Here is a 27,939-nt window from a genome sequence, read left to right on the forward strand (position 1 = left end):
GGACCCTCAGGGGCACCACATACCCCCCCTCGCTAAACACAGCACGTTCGTGGGCTGGAACAGAGCAAAAAAACAGATTTTTTTGAGAAACATGCAAAATTTTTCAGTGATGCATCACAACAGGTAAATTCAATAACACAACTTCCCTTTAGGGGAGGCACATTTTCTGAAATGTTGCAAATAACTATTCTTCTTTAAATACCTTGTGGATTCAAGTTAATAAAATACCATCTTTTCAATATAAATATTCGTATTACACTTTGAAGATTCAACTTTTAAATGTGAACATTTGGGTAACGCATTTGCATAGAACATTATTCTATCAGAGTTCAGTCCATTTTTTGGTGCGATGCGGGGGACTCGTCTGTAAACCCCCAACGTAGGCCTTGGGCGGGCTACAAGGCATAGTTGACCTTTACTTTGGACCACGTTTTCGGCCACGCCAAATGGGTTTTTAATCTGTGGCCTGTTAAGGCACATTCAGAGGCCTGACGTAAAACCAAGATGGAGCACCTTTAAGAAGTGCTAACTTTTTAAATTAAAAGTTTTGGGTTATTCACCATCCATAACCTTACAGTCCTCATTAAGAATCATAAAATAGACCTAACCAGATAATACTTGTTAATGACATCAACAATTTAACTATTTACAGTCATATATCATAATTAATCATTTATGCTGGCTTCCAGGGTAGTCTCTGGAACTGGCCACTACCTAGCCAGGACAGTTCTTGCTGCATGACAATGCCTGCATCAGTGCCAGCCATAGTACCTTCTGCATCATAGAATCGTAGAGTTGGAAGGGACCTCCTGAGCCATCTGGTCCAACCCCCTGCTCAAAGCAGGATTCGCTAAATCATCCCAGTCAGATGTCTGTCCAGCCTCTGTTTGAAGACTTCCATTGAAGGAGAACTCACCACTTCTCGTGGCAGCCTGTTCCACTCATTGATCACTCTAACTCTCAAAAAGTTTTTCCTAATATCTAATCTGTGTCTCCTCCCATTCAGTTTCATCCCATTGCTTCTAGTCTTTCCTTGTGCAAATGAGAATAAAGTTGATCCTTCTACAATGTGACAGCCCTTTAGATATTTGTAGACAGCTATTAAGTCTCCTCTCAGTCTTCTCTTTTGCAAACTAAACATTCCCAAATCCTGCAACCTTTCCTCATAAGACAGGGTTTGCAGACCGGTCACCATTCTGGTCGCTCTTTTCTGAACTTGCTCCAGTTTGTTGATGTGTTTTTTTTAAAATGTGGTGCCCAAAACTGGACACAATATTCCAGATGAGGTCTGACCAAAGAGGAGTAGAGGGAAATAATGACTTCACGTGATCTAGACTGTATGCTTCTGTTAATACATCCTAGAATTGCATTTGCCTTTTTTGCTGCTGCATCACACTGTTGACTCATATTCAGTCTGTGATCTATTAGTATACCCAAGTCTTTTTCACATGTGCTGTCACTTGGCCCTATTCCTCCCATTCTATATATGCTTTTTTCATTTTTATTGCCCAGATGTAGTACTTTGCATTGCTGCCCACTTCTCCAGTTTATTTAAATCTTTTTGAATCCTCTCTCTCTCTTCTCTAGTATTAGCTATCCCTCCTAGCTTTGTGTCATCAGCAAATTTAATCAGTTTACCCTCAATCCCTTCATCTAAATCGTTGATAAAGATGTTGAACAATACAGGGCCCAGGACAGAGCCCTGTGGTACCCCACTTGAGACATTCTTCCAACTGGATGTGCAGCCATTTACGACCACTCTTTGGGTCCGATCACTAAGCCAGTTATGAATCCACCTAACAGTTGCCTTGTCCATTCCATACTTAGTCATTTTTTCAATAAGGATTGTATGAGAGACTTTGTCAAATGCTTTGCTGAAGTCAAGATATACTATATCTACAGCATTTCCTTGATCCACCCAATCAGTGATACCGTCATAGAAGGAAATTAAGTTAGTCTGACATGACTTATTAGTTACAAACCCATGCTGACTGTTTGATCACTTCATTCTTATCCAGGTATTGACATACATGTTGTTTAATAATTTGTTCAAAGATCTTTCCTGGTATAGAAGTCAGACTCACCGGCCTATAGTTGCCTGGGTCCACCTTCTTCCCCTTTTTGAAGATAGGAACAACATTTGCTCTTCTCCAGTCTTCTGGCACTTCTCCTCCTGTTCTCCAAGAATTTTCAAAGATTATGGAGAGGGGTTCAAAAATTTCTTCTGCTATCTCCTTCAGTACTCTGGGGTGTAATTCATCTGGACCTGGAGACTTGAATTCATTTAGGTTAGCTAAGTGTTTCCTCACTATCTTTCTGTTTATAGATATCCTGGATTCTTCTATTCCCTTAATAAAACAGTGAATTACGGTTGATGTTACATTTCCTTTCTGAGAGAAAACAGATGCAAAATAGGAATTTAAAAGTTCAGCCTTCTCAACATCCTGTCTTACCATTTCATCATTTTCATCCTGTAAAAATCCTATAGCATCTTTGACTTTTCTTTTACTTTTGACATATCCCCAAAATCCTTTATTATTGCTTTTGACATCTCTTGCAAGCCTCAATTCATTTTCAGCTTTAGATAATCTGATTTGTGCCCTGCAGGTTCTGCAGACAGCAATATATTCTTCTTTAGATATGCCTCCCTCTTTCCATTTTATAAACATTTTTTTTCTTCCTTTTTAGCATGTGCTTAAGTTCTGTGTTCATCCATCCTGGTTTCCTTAAATGCTTCCTATTCTTCCCTCTTTTCGGAATTGTTAACAACTGTGCTTTGAGAATTTCATTTTTCAAGATTTCCCATCCTTCCTGGACATTTTTGTCTTTAAGGATATCCAGCCATTGGATCCCTCCAATTCTCTTTCTGAATCCCTTAAAATCTGCCTTTCTGAAATCTAACCTTGATGTCTGAGTCTTCACAGGTCTTCCGCCTCTAGTTACCCAAAATTCTAAAATAGCATGGTCGCTACCTCCTAGGGTTCCAGCCACTTTTACCTCCTCAACCATTTCCTCCCTATTTATAAGGATTAGATCCAAGGTAGCAGTTCCCCTTGTTTTCTCCCCTACCTTTTGGAAGATAAAGTTGTCAGCAAGAGAGGATAAGAATTTCCTTGACCTGTTAGTTTTGCCTGAGAGAGATTCCCAACAAATGTCTGGATAGTTGAAATCTCCCATGACAACTATGTCATATTTTTTGGAGAACTTGGCCATTTGATGCATAAAGAGTTCATCCATATCTTCAGCTTGCACAGGCGGCCTGTAGTAAATGACTACAATGGTGTCCTTTCCATTGTTCTGTCCTTGTATTCTTACCCAAACAGTTTCCACAGAACTCCCAGTCTCTGAAGCTTCAATCTCTGTGCAGATATACGCGTTTCTAACATACAATGCGACACCCCCTCCTCGTTTATCAAGTCTGTTTCTTGCAAATAAGTTGTATCCTTCTAGTCTTGTATTCCAATCATGTGTATTGTCCCACCAAGTTTCAGTGATTCCAATGACATCATATTTCTTTTCCTGTGTTAGTAGTTCCAATTCTCCTTGTTTGTTGCCCATGCTTTGTGCATTAGTATAGAAACATTTTAGTTTGTGATTGGTTTCTCTTTCTCCAATATTTTTATTAATTAGATTCTTTCGTCTTTGTTCTTCCTTTCCGCATCAGCCTCCTCTGACTCCCACGCTATATTATAATGTGCCCATTTAGGTGTAGGGGCTGCGGAGACAGGAAGGGGACCTATCAGGGTATCCTCAGACCTGATGACTGGGTCTGCTGCAGCTGTGGTATTTGGTGGTTTGACCTGCTCTGACTCCCATCCTCCTACCATGGTCAGAGACAGATCCTGGAGCTGGCTTCTCACCTCCTCTGCATAGATGGTTTTATTCTCTGCACTCAGGCTATTGCCTCCTTCTGCATACCTTGCTGCTGCCAGATTTATTCTGTTTCCCCTGTTCTTCCTGCTCACCTCTGACATCTTCCGGGGGCTGGCTTTCCTCTGCTCTTTATGCCTATCAAAGTAATACAGGAGGTGGGTCTTTCCTCCTCACAGACACCTTTGCATCACATGAGGATGTTGGTGGTGGGCGGGCATCATCTCTGCACTCACTCTCTGGCCCCTCCCACCGCAGCTAATTCTTCTCAGGTCCTGCTGTCTGTAATTTGACTAGCCCACAAACCTGTGAAGCAGCTATTTAACCAGCACTCAGTAACAGTGACACAGTAAACAATGGCACAGTTAGGCGATGATTTAACAGCCTTACAAATTCGTTATTACTCAATACAGATAATCCTTTTAGCAATACTATAAAATCTCTTTTACACAGTATAGTACATTTCTTGCACACTATACAGTAAAGCTTCTGGCATTCAAAATATATATTACAGTAATATATTACAGTTTTTTCTGGCACTCACTATGTTGCAGTCTCTGGCACACAGTACTCAGCTAGGCTCTAGGCACCCAACTTTGCTGAGCTCCAAGTACACAGCTTTGCTGAGCTCGATCCTATTCGCGGTGACTCCAAAATGGAGCGCCCCCCAGGGCCGGGGGTACTCTGTACCGGCCCCTTCAGGCTCTTTGAAGGGAAAGTATGTCACGGTGGTGATGGTGACCCGGTCCGTGGCCCTGGGTGTCCAATAAAGCAGATGATGGAAGTTCAGATGAGGGGGAAGATGGTAGGAAAACGAATTAGGAAAAGGGGAATCGCAACGCCACCCGTGGTACTCGGCTAGGATAGCCGACGCTGCGATGCAGAACCTCCGGGATGATGATTTAGCAGCTAAGATGGTGAAGCTCTCCACGGGCAGAGCTGTGTCCCAGGTCAGTTGAGCTGGTGACGGGGCTCCCTGCGTACTTCCCTGAGACCCTCGGAACAGCGCAATGTGATTGCAGGCCCCCGGATCCAATATGGCTACGGTGGCCTTCGGGGTCCTGCAGGGAGGCGGCTTTCTCAGCGCCTGCTCTCAGCAGGCACTAAGAAGCCGCCTGCAGTGCCTGTGTCAGATTTCTATAGTAAATAGTCTCCCCCGGGACAATGTAATAAAGTAAAAAAAAAGTGTAAAAAAAAATCTTTAAATTCCTAAATAAAACTCCCTAAAATTTTTCTGTAAATTAAAAAACAAAAGTACACATATTTAGTATTGTCGTGTCTGTAACGACCTGCCCTATATAACTGTCCCACTAGTTAACCCTTTTAGTGAACCCTTGAAGAAAAAAAAAAAAAAAAGAGCAATGCTTTATCATACCGCCGAACAAAAAGTGCAATCAAAAAGACGGATATAAATAACGATGGTACCGCTGAAAACGTCATCTTGTCCCGCAAAAAACGAGCTGCCATACAGCGTCATCAGCAAAAAAATAGTTATAGCTCGCAGAATAAAGCAGTGCAAAAATAATTATTTTTTTATATAAAATTGTTTTTATTGTATAAAAGCGCCACAACATAAAAAATGATATAAATGAGGTATTGCTGTAATCGTACTGACCCAAAGAATATCACTGCTTTATCAATATTACCACACGTGGAACAGTGTAAACCCCCCCCAAGAAATTCATGAAACGCTGGTTTTTGCTCATTCTGCATCCCAAAAAATCAGAATAAAAAGTGATCAAAAAATGTCGCGTGCCCGAAAATGGTACCAATAAAACGTCAACTCGTCCCGCAAAAAATAAGACCTCGCATGACTCTGTAGGTCAAAATATGGAAAAATTATAGCTCTCAAAATGTGGTGATGCAAAAACTATTTTTACAATAAAAGCGTCTTTTAGTGTGTGACAGCTGCCAAACATAAAAACCCGCTATCAATAGCAAATCAAACCCCCCGTTATCACCCCCTTAGTTAGGGAAAAATAATAAAATGTATTTATTTCCATTGTCCGCTAGGGCTGAAATTAGGGTTAGGGGTGTGTTGAGGTTAGGGTTGGAGTTAGAATTGGGGGGTTCCACTGTTTAGGTACATCAGGGGCTCTCCAAATGTGACATGGCGTCCGATCTCAATTCCAGCCAATTTTTGTGTTGAAAGTCAAAGGTGCTCCTTCCCATTTGAGCTCTGCCATGCGCCGAAACAGTTGGTTTCCCCCCCCCCACACACACACACACATATCAGATCTCGGTGTACTCAGGACAAATTGCATAATACCTTTTATGGTTCAATTTCTCCTGTTACCTTTGGTAAAAAAAAAAAAAAAATTGGACCTGAAGCACTTTTTTTTTTTTTTTTTTTTTTGTGAAATAAAGTTGTGTTCATTTTTTTTTTTTTTTTTTTTCATTCAAAAAGTTCCTGTGAAGCACCTGAAGGGTTAATGAACGTCTTCAATGTAGTTTTCTAATACCGTCAGGTGTGCAGTTTCTTTAGAATGGTGTAACTTTTGGGTATTTTGTATCATATAGACCCCTCAAAGTGACTTCAAATGTGATGTGGTCCCTAAAAAAAAAAAAAAAAAAAAAAAAAGTGTAAAAATGAGAAATCGCTGGTCAACTTATTACCCGTATAGCTTCCTAACAAAAACTAAAAATTTTGGTTACAAAATTGTGCTGATGTAAAGTAAACATGTGGGAAATGTTAATTTTTAAGTTTTTTGTGTGCCATATCCCTGTGATTTAAGGGCATAAAAATTCAGAGTTGGAAAATTGCTAAATTTTCACCAAATTTTTTTTTTTTTTTTTTTTTTTTTCACAAACGCAAGTTATATGAATGAAATTTTACCACTAACATGAAGTACAATATGTCACGAGAAAATGTCAGACTTACCGGGATCCATGGAAGCGTTCCAGCGTTATTACCTCATAAAGGGACAGTGGTCAGAATTGTAAAAATTCTCCCGGTCATTAATGTGCAAACCACCCTTGGGGTGAAGAGTTTAAAGTTTTTTTTTTATCGTGGCTATGTTGTTGTTGTTGTTTATCTATTTAGTGCATCTTGGGATATTTCACTTCTGTCTTTAAAAAAAAAAAAAAAAAAAAAAAGTACTCCAAATTTTATATCACCCTCTTAGGCCAGTTTCACACGTCAGTGGGTCCGGTACGTGTAGTGACAGTTTTCTCATGTACCGGAGACACTGACACACATAGACACATTCTATTGAATGTGTCTATGCAGATGTCAGCGTGTTTTCACGGACCATGTGTCCGTGTGCAAAATACGCTGACATGTCCGTGTTTGTGCAACAGCATGGATCACACGGGCCCATACAAGTCAATGGGTCCACGTAAACACGTACTGAACACAAATGGCGTCCGTGTGCCGACCGTGTGCATTTTTAGAAGTCATAACATTGAAACCAATTTTTTTCAATACACAGATCACATACGGATGGCCTACATATCCACACGGAAACAGATAGGAAAAACCGGTACCGGAATTATCTGGAAGTGTGAAACTGCCCTTAGTTAACCATGGCTGGACACATCGCTGGAATCGGTGTCTCAACCCCCCCTACATAGTGCTTCTCTCAGAATACATGGCAAAAACCTTCTGACAGACTTCTACTTAAAAATGGCATTTTGAGACCCTACCTCTACTAATTGTGTTGACTAAGAAAATTGTTCTTGTTTCGTTTACTGCAAACTGTAGAAAGTCTGGATATTTTCCTTGCGACTCTAATTTGCAGGGGGATGTAATTTTGATTGCAAGTGTATATCTCAATAATTCTAACTGGATTAATGAAATTGGAATTCACGCAAACATGTCAGTTGATAATGATTCTGATTAATTTATCTTTATCCAAAATTGTTTTTAGCTTTTGCAGAAAGTGCTTGTTGACCGCGGTTACATCACGTGGTCCTCATTGTCCTATCTGCCGTCTGCCTTTGTATAGATGGGAGACAACAACACCGACAAGAGCTTGTGACATAGAAACAAAGATGAAGACTCTCTCCCATGCTTGCCTGTCCTGTAGGAGACAGGTAAGGTATACGAGACACACTTTTCATGAAGCCAGAGCTTTCAATTAAAAGGGGGGTGGAGAGGGATGTGAGGGTGTACATAAATGATTTGGCCCTGCCATGATGCACCGAGCACCTGTACTTGGTTTGAACAGTCATTCTGTGCTGACAGTCCCTATTAAATCCTAAGGTGCTTTTGACGTTCCTTTGTTGGTCCTGTCAGAATCAAAACTGGATTTGGGAGCGTGAGCTGTAGGGGCCATAGACTATACTGGTGCGCTCTGATGTGCATCATTTTTGGGCGTATTGTGAAAGTGTTGTCCAGTGGGGAAAAAATAACTTCGGCAAAGGGGTTGCAACACAGTGTTTGGCTGTGACCTGTCCCTACTGTTGACAGTGATTGGCTGAGGGCATTTTTCTGTCAAGATGAGCCTTGCAGAGTCCTTATTCTAAAAAATCTTACAATGAATACAAATCTTTTCATAGGTGAAGCTGTCTTACACAAGACTCCACTACAAATCCTGCAAGAAGCACCAGGAGGCATTTGCAGGTGCACCCAGAGTCTCCCTAACGCTTCCAAGTGAATCACATCCTACCAAACGGTAAGCTAAAGGCAATAAATCAATAAATGAGGGCTTTTTTATAGAGGGGTGACAGACAGGGAGTACCCGTGCTAATGCAATTGGTCTAGTATTATCATAGAGTTGGAAGGGACCTCCTGGGCCATCTGGTCCAACCCCCTGCTCAAAGCAGGATTCGCTTAATCATCCCAGACAGATATCTGTCTACCCTCTGTTTGAAGACTTCTATTGAAGGCGAACTCACCACCTCTCGTGGCAGCCTGCTCCACTCATTGATCACTCTAACTGTCAAAAAGGTTTTTCTAATATCTAATCTGTCTCCTCCCATTCAGTTTCATCCTATTGCTTCTAGTCTTTCCTTGTGCAAATGAGAATAAAGACGATCCTTTCCTCATAAGACAGGGTTTGCAGACCAGTAACCATTTTGGTCGCTCTTTTCTGAACTTGCTCTAGTTTATGTCTTTTTTAAAATGTGGAACCCAAAACTGGACACAGTATTCCAGATGAGGTCTGACCAAAGAGGAGTAGAGGGCAACAATGACTTCACGTGATCTAGACTGTATGCTTCTGTTAATACATCCTAGAATTGCATTTGCCTTTTTTGCTGCTGCATCACACTGTTGACTCATATTCAGTCTATGATCTATTAGTATACCCACGTCTTTTTCACATGTGCTGTTGCTTAGCCCTATTCCTCCCATTCTGTATATGCTTTTTTCATTTTTATTGCCCAGATGTAGTACTTTGCATTTTTCCCTGTTAAAAACCATTCTGTTAGTTGCTGCCCACTGCTCCAGTTTATTTATATCTTTTTGAATCTTCTCTCTCTCCTCTAGTATTAGCTATCCCTCCTAGCTTTGTGTCATCAGCAAATTTAATCAATTTACCCTCAATTCCTTCATCTAAATAGTTGATAAAGATGTTGAACAATACAGGGCCCAGGACATTCTTCCAACTGGATGTGCAGCCATTTACGACCACTCTTTGGGTCCGATCACTAAGCCAGTTATGAATCCACCTAACAGTTGCCTTGTCCATTCCATACTTAGTCATTTTTTCAATAAGGATTGTGTGAGATACTTTGTCAAATGCTGTGCTGAAGTCAAGATATACTATATCTACAGCATTTCCCTGATCCACCCAATCAGTGATTCTGTCATAGAAGGAAATTAAGTTAAACCCATGCTGACTCTGTTTAATCACTTCATTCTTATCCAGGTACTGACATACATGTTGTTTAATAATTTGTTCAAAGATCTTTCCTGGTATAGAAGTCTTACTCGCCGGCCTATAGTTGCCTGGGTCCACCTTCTTCCCCTTTTTGAAGATAGGAACAACATTTGCTCTTCTCCAGTCTTCTGGGACTTCTCCTGTTCTCCACAAATTTTCAAAGATTATGGAGAGCGGTTCAAAAATTTCTTCTATCTCCTTCAATACTCTGAGGTGTAATTCATCTGGACCTGGATACTTGAATTCATTTAGGTTAGCTAAGTGTTTTCTCACTATATTTCTGTTTATGGATATCCTGTATTCTTCTATTCCCTTAATAGGACAGTGAAGAATAGTTGATGTTACATTTCCTTTCTGAGAGAAAACAGATGCAAAATAGGAATTTAAAAGTTCAGCCTTCTCAACATCCTGTCTTACTATTTCATCATTTTCATCCTGTAAAAATCCTATAGCATCTTTGACTTTTCTTTTACTTTTGACATATCCCCAAAATCCTTTATTATTGCTTTTGACGTTTCTTGCAAGCCTCAATTCATTGTCAGCTTTAGATAATTTTGATTCATGCCCTGCAGGTTCTGCAGGCAGCATTATATTCTTCTTTAGATATGCCTCCCTCTTTCCATTTTAGAAACATTTCTTTCTTTTTTAGCATGTGCTTAAGTTCTGTGCTCATCCATCCTGGTTTCCTTAAATGCTTCCTATTCTTCCCTCTTTTTGGAATTGTTAACAATTGTGCTTTGAGAATTTCATTTTTCAAGGTTTCCCATCTTTCCTGGACATTTTTGTCCTTAAGGATATCCAGCCATTGGATCCCTCCAATTCTCTTTCTGAATCCCTTTAAAATCTGCCTTTCTGAAATCTAACCTTGAAGTCTGAGTCTTCACAGGTCTTCCGCCTCTAGTTATCTAAAATTCTAAAATAGCATGGTCACTACCTCCTAGGCTCCCAGCCACTTTTACCTCCTCAACCATTTCCTCCCTGTTTATAAGGATTAGATCCAAGGTAGCAGTTCCCCTTGTTTTCTCCCCTACCTTTTGGAAGATAAAGTTGTCAGCAAGAGAGGATAAGAATTTCCTTGACCTGTTAGTTTTGCCTGAGAGAGATTCCCAACAAATGTCTGGACTTTTATTATAGGATGGAAATGCCCTGTACATAAAGCCCACTTGTGACATAAACCAGTATTTATACTGGATGATTTTTTCCCCTACTGTACGTTTGCCATAGGATTGTTCTCTTGATATCTTTAGCATACCTTTGCTTCAGCTGTACCAATAAGCATAGTTTGCTTCAATTCTTTTTGCTGAAAAAATAAACGCACACTGCACAGAATGGTTTTCAATGATGACATCTGTACCACGTTATTGACTGTTGCTGAAAAGACAAAGGGGGTTTGGCAGAGGTTGTTTTCTCATTGCAGCTAAAATCTATGTCTGTCATTGGGGTGAAAATGATATGTAAAAAAAAAGCCATCCCTAACTTCTATAGTGTGCTGCTCACTTTCCTGTATTTTGCTGTTAAATTTCTCTGTAATGTGGGTTTTTTTTCCCCTTCTTCTTCTAGGCCTGACTTAATATACAAGTGCCCATTGTGCCAGCAAGACAACTTGAACAGAAAAGACCTACTGGAGCATTGTAATGCCATGCACTCTTTAGAAGTTGCACAAGTGGTAAATCTTTCTTTAACTTTCATATAAATATATAAAATTGGTGTGAATAAATTTATAAGTCCCACTCCACTGGCCACAACAGTGCTGTGTGGCTGCTGAAATTAGAGCGGGTGTACCTGATGGCATCTTAATCTCTTCTTTTGATTAGTCAATGATGACATCATGCCGACTAAGACACAGATTCCATCAGGTAGGAGGCTCTGCTCCCTCTCATTCAGTGCTTATAACCCACTGTCATGGAAAATAAATTTGGACTAATTCTAAGTGTGTGCGTGTGTCACAAAATACTCAGTATAAACACAACTTGAGATGTCAATGCAGACTACTCTCTGAAATTGTCAAACTGTAAAATCTTATCAAAGGTGAAAGGGAAAAAACAGGAGGACATTATAATTTTTTTTTTTTTAACCAATTACAATTCTGGTTGGCATTGTTGCCTAGCATTACTGAGGTCTTGAACAGCTAAGTGCAACATCTGAAAGAAGTTTGTATGTTTTCCCCTTCTCCCATGACTGCATCACCTGAGAGAGGGTATCTGCCCATCAAGGACAGGAAACCTACTGAATAAAAAGCGGTACCTCTCCTCCACATCAGTTAGGTTTCAAAGCATGAGAGGACCTTAAGACAGTTAGTAACAACAAGGGGTACCATAGCTCGATGGATTAGGGATGCCAATAGCTTAGCGTACTCCGCTAGTAATATACCAGTTCCTGAGAACCTGAAGGCTCATTCCCCCAGGGCCATGGCAACCTCCTGGGCTGAGAGCAGAGGTGTCGCTCGACAAAATATGTAAGGCAGTGACATGGTCTTCCCCCTCCTACCTTTATATAAGCATTACTGTCTTAATCTGCCTTCCTCCTGATGACCTGCCTTTAGGGAGGAAGTTGTTACAAGCGGTGATCCCTTCCTTAGGTGCCTTGGTCTATATAAATCTCTCAGGTGCTGCTGTCATCGTAGAAGGGGGGGGTTTGTTACTTACCGGTAATGGGATTTTACAGAGCCCATGGCAGCACCCTTAAATTCCCTCCCCCTTTTATCACTAGTGGTGTGCACTTTAAGGCTGTTTTAAGAAAGCATGTTTATTGATTGTATTTGTTACTTAGTGTCTGGAGGTCCTCTCATGCTGCGAAACCCAACTGATACGGAGAAGTATCGCCCTTTTGTTTAGACTTCCTGTCCATGAGGGGTTTATAACCTCTTTCAGGTCTTTCTGTCATGGGCTCTGTAAAATTCCATTACTGGTAAGTAACTGAGATTTTTCTCACCAGAGAAATATGGAATTGGATAGGTAGAAATCCAACATTTTTCTGTTTCAATTAATGAACGGGATGACTGACCAGTCAAGCTGTTAACAGATTCCATAAAGTCACATTTCTGCAACTGAAGTTGATACTGTGGGGTCTCCTTAGATGACACCACTTCTAGGTGGTGGCTTGTACAGATGCAGGAGTGCAAAAAGTGCCTACTGTTGCAGAATGGCGGTAATGTTTAACCAACAGACACTCATGGAGCAGATGGTGGAAGAAGAGAGTAGCCATTTTGACCAGATTAATGGCATCTGGGTGACCTAGACTGATTTTCACTCTCGCCCCAGCCTGGAGAAATGGTTGGGTTGCCTTTATGTAATCTAAGATCTCAGTTTGAAAAAAAAGGTTTGATGTTGTATAAAATGTAAAGAAAATAAGAATGTGTAATGATTTTGAAAAAATTTTTTTTTTTTTTTTTTGCAGTATTTTATTCAGAATACAGATCAGAAGGTGAAAGTTGGACTTTTGTCCATTTCACTTGAAAAAATGTACTCCTTTTTAGAAATTGATGGCAACAACAGAGCTCAAAGTTGGGGCAGGCTCATGTTTACTATTGAGTAGCAGAATAACAAATCACGGCACTCAACATAATGCAAGTTATGTGCTTTTATTGAGAGATGAAAATGAGGCAAGATTTCACAGAACAATAGACAATGTTTTGGTGCATTCCTAGACCTTCAAAATAAAGATAGTTGTATCAGTCTGTGGATATACTAGTAACAAAATACAAATCCTCAATGTTTTCTGTTCTTGAAATCTTACCTTACCTTACCAGACGCAGAATATAAAGTTTATAGGAAGAATGGTATTTTGTATATTGCAATCTTTTCAAAAATACAGGAGAAATAATTTAATTCTATTAAGATTGTAATAACATGCATGTTTTGTACACTGCATCAGATGGAGAAAAAGGCTTTTAAAAATTGTTTGATGGTAGTGAAATGGCTAACTAGTAATGTTAACCCCCTTGCTGTCGCTGGATGTACCGGTGTGTCCTGGCAATTGTGCAGGCACTGGAGTGTTGCCACCAGGATGTCTAAGTGATGGCTAAGATCTGGCTGTCACACCCAGGAGCAGTCCCAGCAGCGCCCCTTGCGGTTTAACCCTCTAATTGCTGCAATCAACTGTAAGATGCCAAAGCTAAGTAGTCGTGGGAGAGCTTTGGTTCCCAATTGCTCCGACATCCTACAGACAAGGGGTGTTGCTGTGTATATGGTGCTTCCCACTTACTTCTGGCCTGCAGGCCTCTTCTGACACCAGGAATCCCTCTTCTGGAACCAGGGCAGCAAACAATCCAGAAGACATGGGTTTTAAAACCAAACTTTTACTTGGAGAATGGCAGTCTGTATAGTATTTACAAGCAGATTTAAAGGATAAGACCCAACGGGTAGTCATCTATACCACAGGTACCGGATACAACATTAGCCCTGGTTTTCGAGATAGATGGCATATCCCTTAGCCCTTGGGGGATCTTCCTCATCTCTAGCAGAATTTCTGGACTGCAATACCTTCTGCCTCTTGTGGTCTAAGTCAATACTTTCATCTAGCTTTGCAATCTGAATGTGCACATGGTCCCCAACATCCATCTCGAGGTTGCCTTTGGCCATTAGACGAAATCACACAAAGGGTATTTACGGCAATCTGCTGTCCTGAATATTGAGCTTACGCTGTCCCTAGCAGCCCACTATTCCTTCTGCATGTACACGCCTGCCCTCATATACACTGACTGTCCCTTCCAGCCTCTGTTTCTAACATTCAGTTCCCCTTCCCACCTGGGCTGGCCACTTTAGTTAACCCTGTCCCAGCTAATTGCAGCCCCAGGGGGGTTATTCCTCCTATACCACATACAAGTACATAAAACACTTGTAACCCTTGGGTCTGGAAGCAATCCATGAGCTCCTACATCTGTTACACAACAGCGATCAGTGCACCTGCAATGTCATTATGAGGGTCCAATGGTTGCCATAACAGCAGGAGGTCACATGATGACCTCCTGATCTGTCATCTACAGTGACCTGTTATATCATACCAGCAGCATTGTCTAACAGGCGTTCTGTCAATGTAAGGCATTGCAGTGCTGGTGCATTGCGATGCATTAAACCAGTGATCAGAGTCATAGAAGTTAAAGTCCCATAGAGGGACTAAGTAAAACTTAGTGTACGCACTTGGTGTAACTATGTTCAGAACCCCCTGATCTGTAAAACTGTCATTCTAGATAACCCCTTCAGTTAATACCATTTAAAAAAACAAACACAACTTGACAAAAAATATGCTTTTTCATCATGTCATCAAACAAAAAGCAATAAAAAAATGCTATCAAAAAGTAGAGTGTAAATAAAAATGGAATAGCTGAAAATGTAATCTTGTCCCACAAAAAAAAACAAGCCACCATACATCTCTCAGCTGAGAAAGAAACACTATAGCTATCAGAATATATGGTAAAAAAAAAATTTTCTAAACTTTTTTTGTGCAAAAGCTGCAGAACAAAGTCTTCCAAAAAAAGTCGTCCACTCAATTGTACAGCATGATGGAATCACAAAAAAAAACCAATTCTTGACTTTTTTTTTCCCCTCATTCTGTCTCGCAGTAAGGCTCGGCTCACATTTATCCTGTGCTCTTCACTGAGCGATTACACCAGAGTTTCCATGGACTCCTCTGGAGAAAAAAAAAAATGATTTTGAAAGAGCCCCTGGTGGAAGATTCCCTATAATGAGGCAGATTGAGAAACTGTGGATACTGTCTGGCCTGTGATCAGGTAGTCTCCATCTATTTAAGTGTTCATTAGAGCGCGGTCGGCCAGAATTTGTGCACCTCTGTAAAGGACACTGCTGAACAGAGGCCAGAAGAAGTCTAGAGTAAGGCCGGGGTCACACTGGCGAGGAATACGGCCGAGTGAGAGGCGCTAAAAGCACGCATTAGACACGGACAAATGATTCTCTATGGGGTCCCTCGCACCAGCCGTATATTTCTCATCCGTATTCTATGGTCCGTGCCAATTGCAGCATGCTGCGATTGTCAGCGTACTACGGCCGTAGTAAGCCACTGCAAGTCTATGGGTGCGCAAAAAATACGGATTACACACGGACCACACATGTGACTTGCGAGAAATACGCACCAGGTGTCTTTTAGCAAAGCCGGCAATTCAGTGCGCGATACTGTAAACTCACACTGAAAGTTTTAATAAAGAAACGAATGAATAGATATATACACATAGAATATAATATATTCTATATGTGTCTATATCTATTCTTTGGTTTCTGTTATAAACCCTGTCATAGGGCTCCATTATATGTCCATTTTGCAAGCCTGCGAGAAAATCTCGCCATACGGATGCTGACATGCTCAAAATACGCGACCACACCTTGATTACGGATGACATACGGAGCACTGTTTAGGGGCCATTCATCCGTATTACGCATGTAAAATACTGACCGTATTTTGCGTCAGTTAGTGTGACCCCGGCCTAACTCTAATGCCTCATAGTGACTAGATCTCTCAGTAGCTTCAGCTAAATCATGTCCTACATAGATTTAGATGGAAACCCTGAGGCAAGGGCTCAGTGTAGAGCACAGCAAAAATGTGATCCAAAATGTTCCCAGTAAAAGCTTAAACTCAATACACAAAAAAAACAAGTCTCCACTCTCGTCCAACATCTGTCTATGGAAATATACGGGCTTCCACCTTACTGGTAGCAGAAAGGCTCCTCGCCCCATCCCCTCCCAAAAGAAATCCAGTGACTTCTGCGCACACAAATCCAAATGCCCTCACAAACGAGTGTTTTATTTGGATTTTTTTTGTGCTATACCAACACTAAGTGACATGTAAAGGAAATGATACTTGTTTTCTAAGTATTTAAAAAAAAAAAAAAAAAGTGACATATATTTGTATTCCGCACCCCCTTGCCTGGCTCCTCGCCTTTTGCTTCAATTACTGCTGTAAGTCTTTTGGGGGTAGGTCTCTAACAACTCTGCACAGCAAAAGGGTGGACATTTTGCCCATGCTTCTTTTGTAAGCTAGCCCAGTGAGACCGGATGGAGAGCGTCTGTCAACATCAATCTTTAAGTCTTGCCACAGTTTCTCAGTGGGATTTGATTCTGGACTGTGAGTAGGCCATTCACACACACGAATATGCTTTGGTCTAAAGCATTCCATTGTATCTCTGGCAGTATTATGGTTGTTGTCCTGCTGAAAGGTAAGCTTATGCCCCAGTCTCAAGTCTTCTTAAGCTTCTTACAGGTTTTGTCCAGAATTGCCCTATATTTGACTCCATGTGGGTTGCCCTCCCAGGGCCGTGGGGTACTCGGTACCGGGCCGGTATCAGCGGGATGTGTCACAGCAGCGGTGACCCGGACCGTGGCCCTGGGCGCCCAAGTCATAGGAAGAGGTGAATGGTGGGATGTAGTTAGATGAATAGTTCGTGACCCCACCTGTGGTGCTCGGCAAGGGAGGTGTTAAGCCGATGCTGCAGACAGATCCTCCGGGACAGATGGTGTGGTGCAGCAATGATGCTATAGCCCTCCACAGGCAGGGCTGTTGTCCCAGGGCAGTGTAGATGTGGAGACACTTAGATGGTGTAGTGTTTGGCGCAGGGGATGTAGCAGTGCCAGGCGGACGGATGCAGGAAGGAATGGAGGACACCAGGGCATGCAGTTCCAAAGCTTTACTCAGTCTGTAGTGCCCGCTTCTGTGCCGTGTCCTCCGGGTCAGGGACTCAGTCAACCTCCAGGAAAGATGGAATGCTCCCTTCCACACTCCGCCAACTTATGTGCCCTTTCTGAACGTCTCCTCTATAGCGCCTTTAAGTGTGAAGATCTCCTAGTACTGAGTTACACTGGAGTTCCTCCTAACAGATGTTCCCAAGAACTCTACTTGTACGGCAGACAGCTGTAGCCTGCTTCAGGGACTCCTTACTCCTGAGTCCCAGCTCTCTATCTGTGTTGCTGTTGTGCCCCCACGTCTTAGATGGGAGTAGTGCATTTACAGCCCACTACTCCACCGGTGACTGCTGCAGAACCATTAGTGTCCATACAACCTCGGGGACCGGGCCCCGGCCTTGCGCTTAGAACTTCTAGGCAGGGTTCTTCCTCTAACCCACGTCCTCTGTGTTCCCTTTCACTCCTACGTTCTGTACTTGTCTTTCCCTTCTATGGAAGCTCAGGCTTCGGTTCAATGTCTTTCTCCTTCTTTCCTTTCCCGTGCCAGCTGGCTCAGATTACTGAGGCAGCTGCAGCACTCCTTCCTCCATCCCTCTTCCAGGGATCCCCACTCCTCTCCGAGTGGCTTCCACTCTCTGACTCCCTGTCTGACTGAACCTCTATCCTAAAACCTTCTCGCTCTTTTATATGTATTCTCAACTCCACCCACCTCCCAGCACGTTTACTGTTCCAAGCAGGGAACCACCAAAGGTGCTCCACTTCTCTGTAAGCAAGGAGCCGCAATGTGGTTTTGCTGAACTACTCTATTGTGTGGGGTGCGAGTGTTGGAGCATGGTCAGGAGCCTCCAACTTACCTGGATGGCGGGGCACCACACCTTAGGATAAGGTGCAGTACCTCTGTGGCGACTGAGCCTCGGGGGCGCCACACACAAGAGAAATACTTACTGAACGCATTTTTGACAGTTGCAGAGGTGCTGTCCCAGCCCTCCATCAATGCTGCAGCCACTTCATTCCATAGCCACCGGGTCACCACAATGTCCTTGTACTGCTGGTCATGGTTGTCCCACAACGGCACACGCTCCAGGACAAGGCTGATGAGTTGCTCATTGTCTAGATAGACGTCCTCATCCCGTTGTGGAACCTAGAAAAGAAATACATTTAGAATCTTTGCATTAATGGAGAAGAAAAAAAAAAAAAAGGGGAGAAAAGCTGGACAGAAAAACCAGAATCAAAAAATTAGGAAAAAACTTTCCTACCGTGCGTCTCCTTCCCGCCGTGCTTTGTATACGCTGCTCACCCTCACTTGGCTGGTCCGATGCTGAGGTCTGTAAAAGAAAATAAATAAACGTTTGGACAGGCAGGTATACTTCACAAGATCCAGAAGACATTCTAGCAAAAGAAAAAAATAAAACATTACCTACACATTATATATTTGAAAGCACAGGCTCACAGAAAAATTATACTCACAATAAGCTGCTGTGATCCAAAAGATGATCTCTGGCTGGGTGGGTGTCTTTTCTTCTTGCAGTATGTCTGGAGAGTGATGAGGTGGCACTACAAAGCCCTTCTTTTATCTCCCCCAAACAATGTTTCTTGTTGAGGGGCTTGATTTAGACAGTGTCTAGACATTATTTACTCTGAAATCACACGCGCTCGCTAAGCGCTGACATGCGCACTATACAGCGCACAAATAGACTGTAATACTATTTTTTTTTTTTGCGCATTGCGTGCGCTGACGCGCACATGCACATTTTTAACGACGTTGGGCGGACCAAAAAATGCAACATGTAGCGTCTGATCGCAGACATGGAAAATGCCATTTTAAATATAGGGGACAAATGCACGTGCGACCGATAGCGCACAATGCGCTGCGCGATAAAACGCAAGTGTGAAACCAGCCTAAGATGTAAAAGTCTACAAACAAGGTATGAATTTAACAATGCTTAAAGGCTCTTAACTCACATGCCATTAGTTAGGGATATACCTGTGTGTATGTATAAAATATATTACATGCTATTTCTTGAAAAATCAATAGACTTAAAAAAAACTTTTTTTTTTCCTAATGTAATTGTAATTTTAGGTGTGCCCTATATGCTCAGCGTTACCCGGTGGGGATGCCAATTATGCATCTAGAGATATTGTTGGACACCTAAATGCCAGACACCAGTTCAATTATGGAGACTTTATGGTATGTATTCAGTGTGTGTGTAACAAAAAAAGTAATCTAATGTAGGTTCTGACAAACATCATTTACTTTCCATAAAATGATCTGCAGAAATGATAGAGGCGCGCTGTGGATATTTCTCTTCACGTCTTGGATCAATATGTGGCATCACAACAATTTGACCAAGGACTGACCAAATTATAACACATGCAGATTTTGCTGTGAATTTGTGTGGGTTTCTGCCCTTGTTCAACAGCTTAGAGCAAGTTTTATCTGGAAAACCACAGAGATAAATTTGCTGTAAGTTAATTAGTTTTTTTTAATTATTTTCACAGTAACAAACTAGAGTATACTGACCTGTCAGTCGGGACACCTGGTCTGTGTCGGGTAAATGGAGACCTAGTGATGAGTTTCACAGATTTTTCTAGGGGGTTATTTCTGATCGGAGCACAATACCAATAGTGTGAATACCCTCACATTTATAACTGCTAATAAACAAACTAACAGACTGTAGAGTAAAATGTTCCTGTAGAACCTGTGCCACAGCCAAAATTTCATGGACTCTGGGCAACTACATGTTTTGATGGTGCAATATGTTCTATAAGTGTATGTAGGGAATAACATGTATTGGCATACCTCCCAACTTTTGAAGAAGGGAAAGAGGAACAAAGGCTGCAGCGCGCGCCGCTGCAAATTTTTAGGCCATGCCCTGACTACACCCATTTCACAACTAGTCACACCTATGTCCACACCCATTTAGCACTGCTGATCACACTGACTGGTACTGAGGGCACAGTGGCTGGTACTGGAGAGAGAGAGAGACTGACTCTGACTATAGCAGCCCAGCTTCCATTGTAATGCCCATCTGAGCCACCCGATGCAGGACATATCATGATCTGCTCACATAGCCGGCATCCCCGATTCTAAGGTGATCCTGCTGTCGGAGGAGGACATGGTGATGGATCTGAAGCATTCCTGGTTCCGTCACAATCTCCTCATGAAATCACCTCATTTCTGGTCAGCTTCCAGCACATCCCTTCTGGTGGACCGTCATGTGCGAGTTTTAAAGTGCTCCCCAGGGCTCCGTCGTGTACTCCTGTGTCCGTGGGAAAAGCCTGCTTTGTATGCCTTGTACACACTTGGCTCCGCTCCGTACATCCCGTACACATATGGCTCTTCTTCGCATACCCCATACACGCGCGGCTCCGCTCCGTCCACCTCGTACACGCGCGGCTCCGCTCCGTCCACCTCGTACACGCGCGGCTCCGCTCCGTCCACCTCGTACACGCGCGGCTCCGCTCCGTCCACCTCGTACACGCGCGGCTCCGCTCCGTCCACCTCGTACACGCGCGGCTCCGCTCCGTCCACACACAGAAACTTCACCTCGTCAAGCACCATGACAACCAGCACAGCAGAGTCCTGCAGACATGGAGGCCCCTGAACATGTGACTCCTCCCCTCCTGTGACCTCATCACAGGTCCTGTGCACGCAGCCACAGAACAGCCCAGCCACATTATTGCAGGCTGCGGTGGGTCTCTGGGAGGGTGAGGATGGGGTCGGAGCTTGGGGAGGCGTGGTGGCTCAGTGCAATGTGGGGAAAAATAGCGTCCCAGGTGGGACTGGGGGGTGGCCCAGTGTTATATTATATGGGGAAGCTCAGACCTGCAATTCGGCATGAGAAAACAATTCCAGCATGCTGCGATTGGCAGTGAGACTAGGGTCACGCACTTATACAAGTCTATGGATGCGAGTGAAACATCAGATTGCACTCGGATGTTACCCAAGTGCGGTGCGATATATGCCGGCACCAGAGGAGAAGTAGAAATTACTCTCTCCGGCTCATCCACAGCTCTGACAACAAGCAAAAAGGCAGCAACACTTACCTGCCCAGGTCTAGAACAAATGCACTGCAGGGTGCAGCCAGCCAATAAAGCAAGATGTTAGCAACACAGGTGCAAAATACCAGATTAACAGCCACTCTCCACATACCCATTCCTGGAGGGGGTGACTGCCCAGTATACAATTGCACAATGAGGGTCCGCATAGGTGTGATGGACTCAGCTCCTGCTGAGCCCATTTTTTGAGTGGACCCTCTGGGTCGTGGCACCCACCCACCGAGGGCGAGCTGACCTTGTGAGAATCCACCCCCTATACAGGGAGTGTCAGGGGCAAGACCAAGGGGGTGAGCCACCACGACTGCTGGGACCAGACGGCCGGCTCAGGGGACACTAGACGAGTGTCTGACGACAAGGACGAGCAGGAAGCAAGACGAGACTAGACGTAGGTGCAAGGTATCTTCATTAGAATAACACAAGATCACATACAGAGAAAACAAGCAAAACGTGCAAGGTGGGCACGCCAAGGTCCATAACATGGTACGTGCCAGATGGCACGACTAGGCACAGGTAATGGCATAATGGCATCGGACTCCGGACTGCTGGCAAACCGACAGGGTCCAGGGATCAGGCTGCGGACGTCAGCTCCGGACATCAGGCCGTAGTCATCTGGTTCCGGACCTCTGGCAACGGTCGGCAGGTTCCGGGCATCCGGCAGGCAAACCAGGGTTCAGGCAAGGAGGCACGACAGATATCCAAGCAGGGTGCGTGTGTAGGGAACACGCCAAGGTCCAAGGCTAGGTGCGTGTGTAGGGGACACGCCAGGGTCCAAGGCTAGGTGCGTGTGTAGGGGACACGCCAGGGTCCAAGACTAGGTGCAAGGCAAGGTGCGTGTGTAGGGGACACGCCAGGGTTCAAAGCGAGGTGCGTGTGTAGGGGACACGCCAAGGTTCGCAAACGAGACAGGGTGCGTGTGTAGCCACGCCAAAGCATAGAATTAGACAGTGCGTGTAGAGACACGCCAAGGTACAAGGTATAAGACGGAGTGCGTGTAGAGACACGCCAAGGTACAAGACAGAGTGCGTGTAGAGACACGCCAAGGTACAAGACAGAGTGCGTGTAGAGACACGCCAAGGCACAAGACAGAGTGCGTGTAGAGACACGCCAAGGCACAAGACAGAGTGCGTGTAGAGACACGCCAAGGCACAAGACAGAGTGCGTGTAGAGACACGCCAAGGCACAAGACAGAGTGCGTGTAGAGACACGCCAAGGCACAAGACAGAGTGCGTGTAGAGACACGCCAAGGCACAAGACAGGGTGCGTGTAGAGACACGCCAGGGTTCAGAGCAGGGCTGCGTGCTAGGAGCTACGCAGGGGCGCACACCTCACTGGCCAATGCACACGGCTGTAACGCCAGCACGAGGCACGACTAAGGCACAGGAGGGGGCAAAGGAACCTTCGTGCTAGGAGCCACGCCAGGGTTCAAGGCAGGGTGCGTGCTAGGAGCCACGCCAGGGTTCAAGGCAGGGTGCGTGCTAGGAGCCACGCCAGGGCACAAGGAAGGGCTGCGTGCTAGGAGCCACGCAGGGGGCACGCCACACTGGCCAGTACACACGGCTGTACACAAACACGTGGCACTTACCACGGCACAGGAGACGGCCAAGGGGAACCCACGCCGGGGTTCAATGCAAGGACAAGGCAGGGAACAAGGCAAGGAATACAGGCAGAAACAGAGCCAGGTCAGAGAGAGGACAGAGTCTAGCAGCGGAGCGTAGGCAGAAGCCCAGAGCCGGGCCAAGGGAAGACCTTGGGACTAGACAAAGAAACGAGCACTAAGGAGAGGAGAAATGGTGCGTGTGCTAGGGAGCACTACAGAGCACCATAGGAGAGAGCGAGGCAGAGCAAGCAAAGACTGAGACCATAGGGAGGAACACAAAGCAAGGAATAGCAAGGCAGAGAACACAGGGAGGACTACAAGTCAAAGCATAGCAAAAGCAAGACATGGCAAAACAGGCGAGGCAGAGAACACAGGAAGGACTACAAGTCAAAGCATAGCTAAGGCGAGACATAGCAAAACAGACTAAGACAAAGAACAGCAGAAGGACTACAAGGCAAAGCAAGGCAAAGAGAAACATGGCACGAGAGACAACACAAGACATGGCACAAGACAAGAGGCGGAATACGAGCACGGAGCGTGTGCAGAGACGCACTACAGAGCAAAGTGCAAGGGCACAGAATAGAGGGAGCAACCCCACAGACCCAGAGCCTTGCAGGGAAGCAACACAATAATCAGGCCCTGAGCATAGGAAGAGGCGGCCTGATATAGGGCATAGCACCTCCTCCTCCAGGTCAGGACCAGGGGAGAACTTCCGGGATTCTAGACATGACGAGATGATAGCAGAACCAGACAGTGCAGGATCTTAGGAAACGTCACATGATCAGGGTTTCAGACATGACGAGATGATCACCGAACCAACCAGTGCAGGATCCTAGGAAGAACACATGATCCGGGATTCTAGACATGACGAGATGATTGCAGAACCAGACAGTGCAGGATCTTAAGAAACTTCACATGATCAAGGACTCCAGACATGACGAGAAGATCACAGAAGGCAGAGCAGAAACGCAGGGATCCTGCAGCTCAGACATGAGGTGAGTCTGCACACAGCTCTAGCGAACATGCAGGACAGCAGACAAAACATGCGCATGCACATCGCTCCAGGAGTTCTTGAGACAAACAGACATGGCAGACATGGCGGACGTGACAATAGGGTACCGTTCACACAAGGGAACTGCATGGTGTCTGGTTCACAGCCTATTAGTAACGCCCCTACTATTCGATTAGGCGGGCTGGCCAGCACCCTCTCAATGCATCCCAGTGTGAACACCCCTCATACGAGACAAAACGTGTCTGGGCTCGGCTGCACCCCGAAAAATGTAGTGCAAAAAGTTTACCAATTAGTGAGGTATTAGCTGATATTTTGGGCAAAATACTTGAGCCCGTAAACTGCGCCAAAGTTCCTCAGCTAATACCTCACTAATTGGTAAACTTTTTGCACTACATTTTTCGGGGTGCAGCCGAGCCCAGACACGTTTTGTCTCGTATGAGGGGTGTTCACACTGGGATACATTGAGAGGGTGCTGGCCAGCCCGCCTAATCGAATAGTAGGGGCGTTACTAATAGGCTGTGAACCAGACACCATGCAGTTCCCTTGTGTGAACGGTACCCTATGCGGACCCTCATTGTGCAATTGTATACTGGGCAGTCACCCCCTCCAGGAATGGGTATGTGGAGAGTGGCTGTTAATCTGGTATTTTGCACCTGTGTTGCTAACATCTTGCTTTATGGGCTGGCTGCACCCTGCAGTGCATTTGTTCTAGACCTGGGCAGGTAAGTGTTGCTGCCTTTTTGCTTGTTATAAATGAATTTTTGAAGACCTGAGTCTTCAGTGGCTTTGCCATCCACAGCTCTGCTCTGATCCTGTCATGTGAGAGGATTGGAGAACAGTAGCATGACACTCTCAGCAGAGCAGGAGCCGAAGTTCATTAGCACATCGCATGTTATACGCTGGTGTCACTCCAGCATTATTGCATATTACTAGACTGGACAGGAGGTAACCAAAATGTCCTGATGTCTGGCGTCACTTCCTGCTTTTTATGCCCCTATGCACATAGTAAGAGCAATACTTGAGCACTCCTTTTTTATTTTTATAGCGGCTCCCTTTATGCTTTCAGAAAAGAAAACCTCAAGATTGCCTGTGAGGGACTAGAGGACTCTGCATCTCATCATTTTGTGCTCTGCACATTATACAATGTAACTTTTGGGAGCTTCTCCTGGGCAGAGCAGTAACGTGCAGCCATCTTGCAACTTCCTATGATATTAGTAGAATACTAAATCTGAAATTAAATGGGGTTTCCCTGACTGCCAGTAGATCTTAAACGTTTTTATAAAATTTAGTAAAGATAAATTTGTTCTCCTTAAATGTTAGTTTGTGCCGTAATCTACATGTTTTTAGAAAACTTTTGATGGCCAGCTTTTGGTCTTAATTTATGCCTGCTGCTCCCCGGAGTACTCCTTCCATTGCACTACCCCTTTTCCATTAGGCGGATAAAAAAAAAAATGGGAAGTGTGTGTCTGTGTTTTTAAATTTTCTTACCTGTTTCCTGTCACTCTTTTGCAAACCAAGAAAGCTTGCCCAGAGTATCACAAGAAAATAATTTCTGTATTTATATGAACCTTTTGCTTAAAAGTAACGTGTTGTCCAGTACCCCTCCCTTCTGCACCGGAATGTGAACTGCACTAATGTTTCCTTCTACTTTTTTGTTCTGTATCATTTGCATGTCAAACAGAATGTCCGTGGCGATGAAGAAGCCCAGCTCCAAGCTGCATTACAAGAATCCTCTGAATTTTTCTACTGATTTCATAGATTTTACTGCATCAATTTGGAAATTTTCAATTAGATGTCTTGTCTTTGCTGTCTAATAAAGTGTTTTTTAATTCTCTTCTTGCTGGCAAAAGTATAACTGTATAAAATTATGAATAAAATATTTGGAATTTTACAAAGTCAATGAGCATTCTGTCTTTTGAAAACCATTTTATTGTTTATTGACTTAGAAATGTTATGAAAAACTTTGAGGCTCTTGTATTGATACAATCAGTCACTACAATTATAGACAACATAGCGAACAGCTCGCATAACTACGTTACTAGAAATTCCAGATTCCACCTTTATTTTTAAAGCGCCCTTGACTCCGCGGTGCAGTACATGTGAAAAGGGGTTGCATACAAAATGCATATCTAATAAGTAAATAAGTTGGTAAAGAAAAGAAACCACTTCCTAAGCCCAAGCTTTTTTAGGGAAATTCTCCCCTACTATTGCCAGCACATCCAGAAGATTTCCGAAGCGCTGGGTTTATTCTTCAAACATTCTTTTTCAGATATCATATAATTAAGTCAATTGAGGAATAAATTAGATGTCTTGAATAATCCCTCTTTTTATATAGTATAGCAATGGGAAAGTCTTAAATGTGTAGAGGGCAAGGTATTTAATGCCAAGGGAAAAGGATCTATAGTAAGAGGGAGTAGTCAACTGTGTTGCAGGCAAAGGACAGATCTAGGAGGACATGTATAGAATATTATCGGTTTATGTTGACAGTAATCTTGATTTTAGATAACTCCTCCTCCTTTTGGCTATGCAAATAGTTTTTCACTATTTTGCGGATCCAACGTGTGTCATGTATTATGGTCTACAGTTTTTAGGTGTTAAGGGCCTGTCACACTAAGCTATATCTCTAGCAATATCGCTATAACTTGTGACGTTATAGCGATATTGCTAGCGATATCGCTATGTCTGATACTGCAGGATCGCCTAGTGTGACAGGTAAGTAGTGACCCCCGTCCCCAGCGATGTCGCTGGTGAGATCTGCCTGTGTGGCAGCTCACTAGCGACCACTTAGCGATGCACAAGCGATCCTGACAGCGTCATATCACTGGTCTGGATCGCTGGTGCATTGCTAAGTGTGACAGTACCTTTAGATATCCCACTTCACTAGCACCTCGAACTACCCAACTGAGAGCACGCCATTATTGCTTCCTTAGTAATTTTGATTAGGGCAGTTGTGGTGGGGCTGGAAGTAGGTTGCCGAAATGTATGTTGATTGAGATGTGGGAGCAAAGTTTACTGTGGATGCGCTTCTTGTAGCATTTGGAGGCAAATGGAACTAGTGATATGGGGCGATGGGTGGATGCAGAGGTTGGGCCAAGGGATGGCCGCTTAAAGATGGGTGTGAATGGAAGGGGAGACACAAAAGCTTAATCATGAGTCAGAGATTGCTTGGGCAGGAGGTGGGATGATCAGGCAAGCAGGAGGAGGCATTGCTGGGTGGGGAATAGAGCTGGAGTTGAGGCTTCAGATTCATCAACCATTTGCATATCAATTCAAACTTCTCAGTAACTGAGGAACAGACTGGCCATGTCAAAGTCAAGTCTAGCAAGACTTTTAAAGAGCAACCTTCCCTTTTTCCAGGACGTCCACCTGACAGCACCATGGAGGACGTCCTCCTCCTCCTTACAGGGACAGGAAAGCACACGAGAGGTTAAAAGGCCCCGTCCCACCCCTTTCCCTCAGTGTCTTTCCTGTCCCTGCACGGAGGGACATACGAGAGGAGCAGGAAGATTACCTGAGGGCGCAGGGGGATCGGGCGGCCGGTCCAATCCTTCCCCCTGTCAGGATGCCCAGGGCCGACACTTCCCGGTGGGGAGTCCCTCTGCCCCAAAGCCAGGAGCAGGACGTCGCTCCTGGAGGAAGCCGCTCCTCCCGGTGGGAGGTGGAAACGCTGCCCCACACGCAGCCGGCGGTGTGGGCGCCGGCGAGAGAGATCCCGGGGCAGCTGGAACCGGGTCCCCGCAATGGGCACCGCCATTGCAGGACGTTCGGGGGGCGGGGCTTCAAAACAGGAAGCGGAAGTGGCCAGGCGCGCAACGATGACGTCACGCGCCGATTTGAAAACAGCGCGCCAGCAGCCTGGGCACGCCAGCAGCTCGCCGCACGCCAGCAGCTCGCCGCATCAGCAGCTCTCACCGCATGCCAGCAACTCACCGCAGACCAGGAGTTCAC

At 44.3% G+C, this 27,939-nt stretch overlaps 1 protein-coding gene across 10 annotated transcripts in view; it reads left to right on the forward strand.

Moving 5' to 3' along the window:
• Nucleotides 1-25,891, forward strand: part of RNF138 (ring finger protein 138) — a 45,720-nt gene extending 19,829 nt beyond the window's left edge. For 2 of the 10 annotated variants that reach the window (XM_073583723.1, XM_073583725.1), the window contains 6 exons: nucleotides 7,818-7,905; nucleotides 8,371-8,486; nucleotides 11,256-11,361; nucleotides 11,510-11,551; nucleotides 19,404-19,511; nucleotides 25,673-25,891. In XM_073583723.1, the coding sequence (XP_073439824.1) occupies nucleotides 7,818-7,905; nucleotides 8,371-8,486; nucleotides 11,256-11,361; nucleotides 11,510-11,551; nucleotides 19,404-19,511; nucleotides 25,673-25,741 (529 nt within the window). In that variant the 3' untranslated portion in view covers nucleotides 25,742-25,891. Of the gene's footprint in view, nucleotides 1-7,301; nucleotides 7,353-7,375; nucleotides 7,688-7,739; nucleotides 7,906-8,370; nucleotides 8,487-11,255; nucleotides 11,362-11,509; nucleotides 11,552-19,403; nucleotides 19,512-25,057; nucleotides 25,646-25,672 lie in introns of those variants that run through there. The other 8 variants (XM_073583719.1, XM_073583724.1, XM_073583716.1 and 5 more) reach the window with 7 other exon arrangements.
• The last annotated feature ends 2,048 nt before the right edge of the window (nucleotides 25,892-27,939 follow it).

The sequence above is a fragment of the Dendrobates tinctorius genome, unplaced genomic scaffold, assembly GCF_039654945.1.
Source record: "Dendrobates tinctorius isolate UK_male_01 unplaced genomic scaffold, ASM3965494v1 ptg000081l, whole genome shotgun sequence".
Taxonomy (NCBI): domain Eukaryota; kingdom Metazoa; phylum Chordata; class Amphibia; order Anura; family Dendrobatidae; genus Dendrobates; species Dendrobates tinctorius.